Here is a 12,837-nt window from a genome sequence, read left to right on the forward strand (position 1 = left end):
AGGCTAGGCTTGTTAAGTGGCCACCTTCAGTATTTACTTTGGAATTAGACATTAAGAGTTGTTACTGTTGCACAGTTGGTGTAAACTTACATGTTTGATAAACTGCAGGACGAGTTTTTGTCTGCCGAAGAAAATCCTTGAATACTAACATATAATTCAAAAGGACGGGTTCGATTATTACTTTTCTGTTGTGAATTGTTTTCCTACGTCAGACGCTGCTCTCAAGGCCGCAGGCGTTTCTAGAAAAGTCACATATAAAATGTTAAATCCTGGCTGCTGGTAGTGAGTCCCGTGCCTGATACAAGTGTAAAGAGCTGTACTGTTCCACAGGCTGTTGTTTATTGACAGGTGTTGCACAATTCTTGTTTGCCGCATAATCTGGTTCCCAATCCCAGTCGCGTTGCGTGTGCCACACAACAGGTCAGCATTCTTACATGGAGGCAGTGGCGTAGCGTGGGTTGTCAGCACCCGGGGCAAGGCAAGTAATTTGCGCCCCCTAACCCGGGGCAAGGCAAGTAATTTGCGCCCCCTAACCTGTGGATTTAGTCTCTTCCAAGATGTTGCGCCCGGTGCGGCCGGCCCCCCCCTGCACCCCCCACGCTACGCCACTGCATGGAGGCTCCAGTCTCCTAGGAAGTGTGAATCTCGCGATGCTGCACGGAACCTGTAATGTGCCTGGTCTGCCTGGTGCTGGTGCTGGTGGGATATCCAGGGCACTGCCCCAGATCAGCAGTTTAGGCTGCATGGTCTGCAGTGGCGCCCCTGCTTGTCTGTCGGGCATCACATCAGCTCTCAGCCCAAGGGAAGCTGGCGCTTGGCAGATGTTTCTTGACTCCATCTCCGTCCAGTGGACTAAACTTAACATGTACCGGTCTGTCCCTAACACAGTGTACACCAGGACCTGCCCTGCTACTGAAGCACGTTGTGTTCTCTCATTGTAAGTGCGCATCATTAACTTTTGTGAGGGTTGAACTGATCATGGACCCTCCTCTCCACTGATCACGGGCCTTTCTCTCTCCAGAGCTGAATTTTCCTTTCAGTTTAGGAACAGATCTATGAATTGTCCATCTAAACCCCCCCCCCCCCACTCCCAACTACCCCCCACCCTCGCCAATAGTCTGAGTCGGTCCTCGTATGACCCCACCCATAAGGCTGCCCCAATCTGCTTCCAGGTGCTTCTAATGGGGCAGCAAAGTCCCTTTGTCAGGGGCAGGGTGGTTGCCTTGGCAGTAGAGGCCAGGAAGTAAATATTGCTGCTGAGTTTAGGCCTGAACAGCACTGCTGCTCAGACTATACTTGGAATGTCTGCAAGAGGCAGCTTAATGCTGCAGACGTGTTAGGTGAACCCCCAGAGTAACCTGTACCCTGAATGTTTTTTTTAGAGTTTGCAGCTGAGGCATACGAATAATGGGGCGTGATATTGTATGGAAGGAGTGAGTAGGTCAGTGTGTAGTGACCACAACCCACATGTTTACAATGTAAACATTACAGTAATAATTCCTGTAAACTTGGCATGGATTTCCTTGCCCCACAGCTTGTGATTTTGGGAGCTCTCCTGCCCTCTTGCATGATGCTTAGAACCAACCTATCCTAGAGCACTGACCTGGAGGCCGGATACTCCTGGGGTGTATGGATCTAGCGCCTTAGTTTAGAACCGCATAGCGGGCAGCGCACGCAGGCCACACCGGTAGAAGTGCACCCCGGAATACCGAGAGGCTGCAGTGATTCCGGGTGAGATGCTCTGCGTGTACACCACTTCCCACACTGTCCAGGACATTTTGAAGCTGTTCATCGATTGAAAAGTGTTGTAAGCAAATCCTGGTGGGGACAGTTTTTCAACAGTGCGTTTAATCCTTACTGTGCAGCAAGCAAGCAAATCGAGATGTTCCTGAAATACGTAATAACAGAGCCTACCAGGTGCAGATGTACACACCTAGCATCAGCTCTTTAATTAAACAGGTTTATGCAATGTAGTCAGAAATGACGTTTCCACAGTGTCCTTCCTCCTCCAAGAGCTCCAGCTCTGTGGAGAGCATGTGTGAACGCTCAGCACCCGATGCTTCGGGCTACATTTACTTGGCTTTCAGTTGCAGTGCACAATAAAACATTATTGTTACTAATTTAAGAGAAAACACCAGTGTAAATCCATTGCAGTTTCATGTAGCCTTTCCAAATAGTTCCCCTCGCTCAAAAAATATTAAGGTGATTCTGACATGTTAGTTGCAAGCACATCTAAAACCTTTGGTACCGCAGATTACAGTTGTTTCTCAGATGCTTTAAGTAAACTGATTAACACAAAGAAAAGCTCTACAGCTTAAGTAAGGTCTGAATCCGACACAAGGCAATAGATTGTGTGGTGAGAACAATACGCTAGAGAGTTTTGTGCTGAAACCACATCCCACTTAAGGAGGACAGTTTAGAGAGACAAAAGTAACTTTGCAAAAGTTGGTTTTGCTGTATGTTCCAATGTTCTACTTATCTGCTACCTGCAGCCGCGCTCAGTCATCCTCTCACTCAGTACCACAGAGGATATCACCCCTGGAGAATGACCTGCAAGCCAAGGCGTCCAGACGGACACACCAGCAGTGACATTGGTAAAACTCAGTCCATCAGCAATGTGTTGACAATGTGGCTAAGTGTATTAACTATACATTTATTTCAGAAAGTTTTTCCCCAGATGTTTCCTTCCACGTGCACCATTGGGCTGCCAGCTCAACTTACTTCTTTTGGGCGTTTGAATTTCTCAGGGTAGTGAGGCCGAGCAGCGGAGGCTGGACAGGTGGCACTGGACAACCGAGACCCTACATTCATGCATGCATGCACACATACACATTGAGGAAACGTGCCAAGCACACCTAGGCCAGACCACTTGACAAGCCTGTGGCTAGGTCATATAAGAATGAGTAGTGTCAAGGGAGGGTGAGGAGAATATGCCATTTAAAGTTTGCTCTTTCTCTATAGTAAGTTCTGTAGTCAGACTAGCATCTAGTCTGTGACCTCTGCCTACCGAGTGACCAGACGCTGCTGTAACGACTTTAGGTCAGAAAAGACCATTCTGCTCCGAAGAGCCAGATGTAGGGCATATCCCATGATGCAGCACCAGGACTGTACCAAGATTCCATCTGCTGCAGTCACCGTGGATGTTAAAGGGCTCTGTCCTGAAGAGAGTGGGTTCATCCGGTAGACCGGCAAGAGCGGAGAGACTTTTAGATGTTCTCCTACAACTCTCTGCTTCGGAGACAAAACTCTCCTGGACCCCCACAGAACCTTGCACCTTCACCGGAACTTGCGCCAGAGGCCGGAAAAAGAAACTACTTGGGGTGAAGAGGATTTTCATTCTGCGGGTCTACCCCCAGGGGGGCCTTTCCTTCATGATAGGGAATGCCTGGGAGATCTCCATGCCTTCACCAGCTCACCACCTCCAAAAACAGCTAGTCAAAAGGCCTCCAACACAGCTGATCACAGGCAGAGGACCAGAAATGTTGATCCTCTATTGGGCATATGGTAGCGTGACCTGCTACTAATCCTACACCTCAAAAAGCGGAGGCTGTCATTTGAGGCAGCCACCTCTAGAGGCATTAAGGTACACTCCATCCCTCAAAAGAAGCGGCTAGAGACTGCGACACCCACATCAAATAAATCCACACGACCTGCACCCCCCTCGCGCATGTCCCCAACACATTCAGTTCGTACGGACTCTGACCATTACATATCCAAAGAGTGACTGCCAGAGCTCACCGAACAGCAGGACAAAGCCTGGCGGGTTCATAGAAATGATCCACAGGATGACTACCGAATGACTACTTCACCGCCAGATGATACATCTGCGTATTACGTCGTTATTGCCAGAGGGGCAAAAAATCATACTCTAGGCAAAACTTCATCGAAGCCCTTTCAAAATCAGAGCAGAACACCCAGTGTCTTCCAGTGCTGAAAATCAACTTTAAAGGCCTTCTTTCTAGGGTAGTAGCACCCAGAATAGACACTGCAGGATCGATTATTCATACAAGGGCAGGTAACCCTGACCTGGAGTCCACACAGGAAGAGAAGGAATGCTCATCAGGAAGAGAAGGGATGCTCATCAGCAAGAGCAGGAATGCTCATCAGCAAGAGCAGGAATGCTCATCAGGAAGAGAAGGAATGCTTATCAGGAAGAGAAGGAATGCTTATCCAGTGCGCAGGTGACTCCTTTTCACTGGAGGGAGAGTTAGCGCATCAACACCGCTGTAAAAGCTTGTAGTAGAGGGAGAAGTGACGCGTTAAAATCTTAATGGCTGTCCTGTCCACGTATGACAGGGATCAAAGTGCAGAGATGGAGGGACTGCTCCAGCATCTTCCTGATCCCCCTAAGGAAAAGGCTAACATAAAACAGGACAGAAATAATTCCAACTAACACTGTTTGAGGCTAGAAGAGCCCCAGAGTTATTTTAGAATGTCTTGCAGTAATGGCAACGCACTTACAGAGCAAACACATTCATGAGTTTCCGTACCCCCATGACTGGCGGAAGGGCAAATTCAAGATGCTGACATTGGCCCAGATGGTATCTGCTCTGAACATGGGCTACTGTATGGTGCCCTTGGACTTGCAGGATGCATATTTTCTCAAACCCTTTACGAAGTCCCATAGACCTGCACTGAGGGTCAGCCTGGAGCCTGAGCTCCCTTTCGGCCTCACCAGCGCCCTCCGGTGCCCATGCAAGTGATAGCAGTGGCCATCTTTGGATGCCAGTGGTCCCTGTATTCCTTTACCTTGATGACTGGCTGCTGAAAAAGGGCTTATCGCAGTTAGTCGTGGATCACCATTAACTAGCCAAAATCGCACCTGATTCCTTTGCAGAGGCTCCTGTTCTTTGGGGTGATCCCCCCCCCCAATAATTATAACTTTCTCTGGTGAAAAGGGGGAAGACACATGAGAAAGTAACACATAGAGTTTGGGCCCCTAAATACACCAAGCTTTTAGGAGTAATATCGAGAGCTTTTGTATGAGGAGGAGGACAGGAACAAACGGGGTTCTTTCCAGGACCTCAAAACAGTGGAAGGGGGACTGGCAAAACCTTTCACTGACTCGCCTGAGGAGGGTGTCGGTCTGTACCCCTTAAGGCCTTCACCGCTGGACAACATTGCAGTCTTGTGCACTCGCCAAAAGACTAGCAAACATGGGGTGCAGCTGGAAAAGGAGCAGACTGAGTCATGCTTCTTCTGGAGATCCTGGTGGCATCTCAAAAGAAACATCTGCCTATGCTCCCAGATATCCTGGGTCATCAGAAGGAAGCTTTTAGAGAACCTACTTCCTCAAAGGAAGTAACATCAGAGGTCAAATTGAAGTACAAACATAAGATCTCCACCTACCTAACGGGTGTGCATTGGTTGACCCAGCAAGACAGGGCCAGTGTCCTTGGATCAGCGGGACAACCTCCTGGCAAGTAAGGAGATGTCAATAATTGGCCAGATGATGGAAAGAGGAGCCAACAAGGATTAGAAGATAACCAAGTCAAACATCCTCCTCAACCCACAAGGACACCATCAGTTGCAAGCGATGGAAAAACTGCAACACCTTCCTGAGCAATACAGGAGAAGAGCTAAAACGAAACCGGTGATGCAAGAGGGGAGACGATAACTAAAACCTGAAGTATTGGATGATGCGGACACAGCAAGCACACATATGTGCATGCGCACAACCTCTAGAAGACCTGCAGAAGTCTGGATTCAAGCAAGACGTTCAAGCATCTTTAATCAATCTGTCCTTTACATGAGATAACCTCTTTGGCACAGCAGTACATGAAGCAATGCAACGGATTAAGAAGCATTTGCAATGCAGTGGGTCTCGCGTTTGCTCGAGTTAGAGCTATTAGCGTTGTAAATTCCTAACTGGATAAATTGAAAATGAAAAGTAAAACAGTTGACTTAAGCAAATCAGTTCAAACTCCACAGCCGCCAGGAGCATGAGCGCGAAGGAGAGACACAAAAAGAAAAAAGTTCGGTCGCAGTCCAACACATCGGCAAATGTCCAATTATCCATGTAACAGGGTCGGTCCCCAAGGCGGGACAAACATAAATCCACGACCGATTGAAAGTGATGGGCATGAGGTGGGCGTGGCTAAAAGCCCACATAGATACCAACACGTCCGAAAAGCAGCGCTTGCGCGCTGCTACGCTCAACCTAAAAAGGACCGTGACGCAGCGAAGGTGATGGGGGCACTGCAGTTTTCAGTGTCATTCACAAGAGGATCTCTACCTACCGGGAAAGGAGGATTTCATATGGACACCCCTCCAGTCATCACTAGCATCACAGACCGGTCTGAAAGGTATTCCACAGAGGCAGTATCTCATAACAGCACTCCGGCCTTTTAAAGACCCAGCAAGAGGACGAGGCCAGACCCTGACGGGGTGAAGGCCCACAACCAACACAATACCAGTAGGGGGAAGAACAGGTCCATCCTTCCAGGAGCAGATAGCAGTCGCCTCAGACAAATGGATACTTCACACGGACACAGCAAAGAACTTTTACAGTGACCTTCGAGGAGATGACCACAAGTGAGAAGTTGAACCAAGCAGGAGCAAAGCCGCCTGCCACAAGAAGTGTGGGAGCTGTTATCAATACAAGCAGTAGAAACGGTGCCATAGAAAGAAATCCGCGAAATGTTACGCTCAATTTATTTTCTGATACCAAAGTTGGATCCGATACCAAGGCCTATTCGAACAAGTTCATCAGAACCTCGAAGTTCATAATGTCCACCCTGCAAGAGGCCATCCCTTTCCGAAAAAAAGAGAATACTTGGCGACCATAGGGTTGAAGGATGCTGACCTACATGTGCTGATGAACAACGGGGGCAAGAAATTCCTCAGCTTCGTCCTGCACAAGGTCCACTATCTTTTCCGAGTATTGCCTTTTGTAAGAAAGTCTGCACTCGGAGATTTTACAAAATATCTGGCAGTGGTGTCACCAGACTTGAGAAGGCTAGGGATGTGTGTGTGTCCCAACTTAAACAATTAGATGGCAAAGGCAAACTTGCATACACAATGTCAAGGAAGCATGCAAGCAGTGATGTTAAACCTCCAAAATGGTGTTTCTCCCTGAAGCTGGAGCTGTCATCCCCACTTCTAAATGGAAAAAAGACATTCCTGACAGCGACACTGAATTGAAGAGAGGCCGAAGCATTTCACAAGCCAAAGAGGGTCCTGGGATTAAAAGAAAAAACTCACCTACAACAAAAGGACAATCTCTGACAGTGAGGACTGTAATCAAATGAATGGGCATTGTAGCATTCGTGACCCATCTAACCTCGCCCCCCCCCCCCCCCGCTTGGCTCCACTTGAGGCCATTCCAGTGGCTCCAACAATAGTAGTTAAGCAACCAGGAGTTAAGAGAATCCTAGTGGTTGTCGCAGAGGGAGCGCCAACACAAATACAGCGGTGGATCACACAAAACACCACAATAGGCAGACTCTGCAACAACCATCACTACAAACACTAAACATCAGGGCTATGGAGCCCGAGAAACACAGTAAAAATCATAAATATTTTGGAACTGAAATCAGTCTTCTTAGCTCTGAAAGGCTTTTCAGGCACCAATCAAAATGACAATTATACAAATCCAGCCTGCCGGTATGATCACAATGTTTTATCACATGTGCTGTCCAAGCTGGAGCAGGACATACAAAAATGGGTTATTGAGAGAAACATAACCCCAACGTTTGTAAACCTGCCACACGTTGAAAGACACAGAAATAAACCAGTTAAGTAGACAGATGGGGTCCCATGCAACCAGTGAGAAAGGAGTTTCAAGAGAGGGTGCACCACAAATAAATCTCTTTGCAACATAAGAGAATGCTAAATGCCAAAGCTACACATCCAGGTGCCCACACCACCTGTGACGGGGCTGTAATATCAATAGTCTGGCCAGGGAAATTTGCATATACTTTTCTCCCAATTCCACTACTTCCGTTAGTGCTAAAAAAGTGGGAACAGACATCCACGAACTAATATTGGCCCCACAAGGGCGAGGGGCCTGGCAGGCATGCTTCTCTGACGGGGTGGAGTCTGTATTGAGATTACCAGTCCATCATACGAAGGTGGCAGGTGTGGCAACCGGAGCTGGTCGGCCTTAGCTTAGCAGTGTGGCTTCTGAGGCCTTGAATTCGAACTCCTGGGTGAAAAATGTGGAGCACACCCCAAAAGGAGCAATGCTAGCATTCACCGCCAATGCTTCCATGAACGACAGCTGTTTGGCAGCTACATAAGCATCAGTTCATATCCTCACAAAACACTAATATGTGGATGTTTAGGCCAATAAAGAGGCACAGGTGGAATTAGGTACTAAAACAAGTTTGCAGAAATAAACATTCTTTTCAACCCAGTCTCCAACGTTGGATAAATCCTACTATGAATTCAATGCACAGCATGTGAATGCTGAAATAGTTTTGCAGCTTGAAGGATTTTCTGGATTCACATGCTATCCTAGCACCGCTGCAAGAAATTAGTTGACTTGGAGCAGAGTGTGTGGGTGTGAGGAAATAGGAAGTTGCAAAAGGGCAAGAAAGAATCTGAAGATGGCGACAATACGCAAGGGTTTCCAGGCGTTCGTCTGACATCACAGGAGGGCGGAGTTACCACCAAATAGTTGACAACGCCTGAAAGAAAAGAAAAAAAACTAGAAACAAGACCGTTCTGGATTCAAGCACTAGATGGCGGAATAATACACAGAATGTGAATCCTGAAATGTCTTCAAACTTCCAAACTATACCTAAAGGTAAGTAACCATTTGGTTGTATCGTGAGCCATTGCATCACCGTTAATTTGTATTCTCTTGCATTAATGAGTGCCATTCTTAACTTGGACTGTATTTTCTGAATGTTTACTTTTGAATAACGTATGCGGCCCTGGACTAGTTTCCTTCTCCCTAATTGTCTTTCCTAATAGTTTTAGCAAGGACAAACAAAACCTGCAACCACTCAGAATCCCAAATATACAAGCTCAGGTTAGTCACTTACGACTCGTCTGCTTGGTGTAGGTGCCTTATCGATGCAGTGGGACTGTCGCATCGCTTTGAAGCCCTTGCTCGTTTTAATACACTGCGTAGGCAATTACTCAGCACCACATCAGGGCCCCGCCCGGCGGCTGCTCCCGGACTGGTTGTCCACAAGCTCCAGGGTGGGGTATCTCCACTCCCAAGGCACGGGTGAAGCACCTAGCAGCTGATTAGGTCTGCTTCTTTACAACAAGTTAAGAAATCATTCTCTCGTCAGTAACATATTAACAGCAGAGGGGTCAGGCCGTACTGTCTCGTCGGTCACGTGACCTGGCCATTTGGAAGCCCAGATTACAACGCTTGTGTCCTGGTCCACCGCGTGAGAGTGGCTTATTGGCATCTTTGCTCTTGTTTCTGGTTCTTGCAATGACCCTGCCAGACCATATCTTCTTTGGTGTGCTTTTTCACGAGCTTTAGTAAGCTTTTTTGTTAAAGTTGTTTTTCTTCTCCCTCCACAGGTACGACGACTACGATTACGCAGAAGTGAACCACCTGCTGGAGAGGACGCTGAAAGTTTACATCAAAACTGTGACATGCTATCCAGAAAAGACCAACCCTGAAATGTTTCAGCAGTTCTGGAAACAGTTCAAGCACTCTGAGAAGGTGAGCACTCACAGGGAGGTGGGTGTTGATGGTGGGAAAGCTGGAGGTAAGCAACACAGTGGGGGTTGACCTCCATGCTCGGCCTGCACTGAAAATGTGTAATAATTCCAGATTCCCCATGAAGAGTGGGCATATACCCCAGCCAGCTCGCTCCCAGAATGAGCCCTCGGCCTTGGTATTTTCTCAGGTTTGCTTGTGATGACCAGCGCCTGCTGGGGGCAGTCTAGCACAGGCGTGTAGCAGAAGCACAGCATGTCTCAGGTCTGGGTGTGTTGAGAGAGTAACCCGTGTCGCTGTCTCCTTCACAGGTGCACGTCAACCTGCTCATCCTGGAAGCGCGGACGCAGGTGGAGCTGCTCTACGCCCTGCGCGCCATCACGCAGTACATGATCTGAAGAGGCCGCCCCCCTCTGCACATACAGACTTATTACTTGATCGCACAGGAAGTTTGACTTAACGATTTTTTTCTTTTCTTCTTTTTTAAAACTTTTTTGGCCACTTCTTATTTGGCCTCATATGTGCAATTACTGAACTGTGGTGCGAAAATATGACATACCTGTGTGTCCATCACTGCGGAGGACAACCAAAGACTGGCGTGAAGTCCTTGTAGTCTGAAACATGGCAGCTTGGTACGCAAAGTGAGGATCCTTTCAGAACTGATGGAAACACCTGAAGGAAGCAGGACCTGGAGACGGGAATCTCCTGGGAGCGAACACCAGAATCACCTTCACCTTCTTTTCATGAGCAAACCACTGAACCAGATAACTCAGTGGGGCCCTCCTGGCACACCACCAGATATGTTTCTCATAAACTCGTGCTCCTGAAGCAGTTCTGGTGCTGGTACCTTGGGCAGCTTAGCATATCTCCTTATCAACTGGCCATAGTCCTACAACACTCCAAGCATCTCCTAAGCCAAGCTAACGCTCTCAGGCCTGCACTGCTTATCTAAACCTGAGGGCGCAAGCTGGTCTCTGGGGATGCCACAGGTATTAATGGCTTTTTGGACCGACTACTCACATGGTGACCCTGCGTCTGCCGGAACATTTCAAGTTGGTGGCGAGGGCTTCGGAGGTTGACTCGGAAGAATGTTGACTTTGAAGTGAGGCATTGCTGATGAGTGGTGTCTGAGGTGCGGTCTGGAGGGATCTGTCTGTACATGTGTGTGCACTGTCATGTATGAGCACAAGACTCCAACCTTCTTACTGCTGATAAATGCACAAATTCCAGCCTCGCAACATCTGTTGAGGAAGGTGCAACTGTGTTATATCTCAATTTCTTTACTGTTACTCGGTGTAGGTACTTTATTCCTGCAGTATTAGTGCTTGTGCCCAACGTGCGCCCATCTATGCATCCCTCCTCGTTCTCTCTTTCAGTGCCAATTAATAGTGGGTTCGCAGGGCATCTGCATGTAGCCTGCAACATCGAGCAAAGGCGTATCCCAGCTTCCTCTGAATCTCTTCCTCTATACAGTTCTGATGTGCTGCAGAATGACTGTGGCATGTTGACCAAGTGTCACACTGGGCATGAATTTAAGAATATAGTGACAAACTGTTGGAGAGATACCTTAAGTGAGAGAACATAGCAGGTTGGGCGGAGTACATCTCATTTCATGAGGCATTTCAGCAGACCTAGGCACAGAAGGCTGTCTTCAAACACCATTTCCTTCAAAATGAAAGAGAAAGCAAATTAGAGACTCTGCCTCTCCCCCATCCCCCCCAAATAGTCCTTGCCACTGTTGACTTTCCCATCATAGTATTGACTGTTCTCTTTGCCAAACATCCCCTTCTCTGCTCCCTGGGTGCATGTTTTTCGGAAAAGACTGACTGAAACCTGCCTTCCCATGTTGCTCCTCCTAAAACCTCCCATCGGGGAGGACCCCTGTAACCTGCATCCCAACTTGTGAATGTAGTGAAGAAGACCCTTTTGTACGAAGAAGGTATCCGGTTGCACTGAGAGGACTGCTCTACATAGAGGGGTGGGTATGGTACTAGAACTTTGTAAAGCAGAACAAATGGAAACTTCGCGCCTTGCAACAGTGGTCTTATATTGAAAGTGGGGAAGGGGAAAGAATAAAATAATCTGTGAAGTGGGTACGAGCTGTATAGCCTCCACCTTCCCGTTTACTGTTTACCACGTAAATGTAAAAGACAAAAAAAGAAAAACACAAAAAAGTGAGCCAAAAGACTAACGTTTTGGAACTTGCTGGAAAAAAGACTATTTTTGCTATAAATATAACTATGTTTGACACGGTGCTTGGTGTGCTGTGGATTTTGTTTTTCTTGAAGCATGCCAGCAATGTTATTATTTGTTGAATTACAGCTGTGTACTTTGACAATGCAATTAATTTTTATTCCAGTTTATGACCATCTCAAACTAGAGGGAGAATTGAGGTGCTACTTGATTTTCACTGCTCGATTATTCTGTTGGTGATTTGAAAAGTTATGTTCGGTGGCATGTGTAGCTGCAGATACACATATGCTGTGCATAGTCCGCCGTCTGGTGTTGGGTCGGAGTGTTACAAGTTGTTTTTCTTCGAAGAAGTCTTTTCGAGTCACGAGACCGAGGGACTCCTCCTACTTTGGTTCCATTGCGCATGGGCGTCGACTCCATGTTAGATTGTTTTTTTTCCGCCATCGGGTTCGGACGTGTTCCTTTTCGCTCCGTGTTTCGGGTCGGAAAGTTAGTCAGAATCAACGGAAAATTTGTCGGTATTGTTTCGTTCGGTATCGGGTTAGATTAGAATCGACACCGAATCTTGAAGAGCTCCGGTAGCCCTTCGGGGTAATTTCGATCCCCCGTCGGGGCCTGGTCGGCCCGACCGCGTGCAACATCGAGACTGATGGAACGGACCCCGTTCCGATTCTGTTCTAAATGCCACAGTAAATATCCCTATACAGACCAACATTTGGTCTGTAACTTGTGCCTGTCACCCGAGCACAAAGAAGAAACGTGTGAGGCCTGTCGAGCGTTTCGGTCGAGAAAAACACTCCGAGACCGAAGAGCCAGAAGGTTGCAGATGGCGTCCACGCCGACAGGACAACAACGGTTCGAGGAAGAGGGAGAAGAAGAAACATTCTCCATCCTACGAATCGGATTCCGAAGAATTCGACGTCGAAGAAACCGTGAGTAAGACGTCGAAACAAGCATCACACAGAAAAACAGACAAAGCCCAGGGGACGCCACTGCCGACAGGCCATGGCTCAACC

At 47.7% G+C, this 12,837-nt stretch overlaps 1 protein-coding gene across 3 annotated transcripts in view; it reads left to right on the forward strand.

The window, feature by feature from the left end:
* The window catches only part of LOC138260904 (sestrin-3-like), a 90,992-nt gene extending 79,109 nt beyond the window's left edge, over positions 1-11,883 (forward strand). For all 3 annotated transcript variants that reach the window (XM_069209421.1, XM_069209402.1, XM_069209412.1), the window contains exons 8-9: positions 9,487-9,631; positions 9,940-11,883. In XM_069209421.1, coding sequence (XP_069065522.1) covers positions 9,487-9,631; positions 9,940-10,026 — 232 coding nt within the window. In that variant the 3' untranslated portion in view covers positions 10,027-11,883. The remainder of the gene's footprint in view (positions 1-9,486; positions 9,632-9,939) is intronic.
* Positions 11,884-12,837: the final 954 nt, after the last annotated feature.

The sequence above is a fragment of the Pleurodeles waltl genome, chromosome 2_1, assembly GCF_031143425.1.
Source record: "Pleurodeles waltl isolate 20211129_DDA chromosome 2_1, aPleWal1.hap1.20221129, whole genome shotgun sequence".
Classification (NCBI taxonomy): domain Eukaryota; kingdom Metazoa; phylum Chordata; class Amphibia; order Caudata; family Salamandridae; genus Pleurodeles; species Pleurodeles waltl.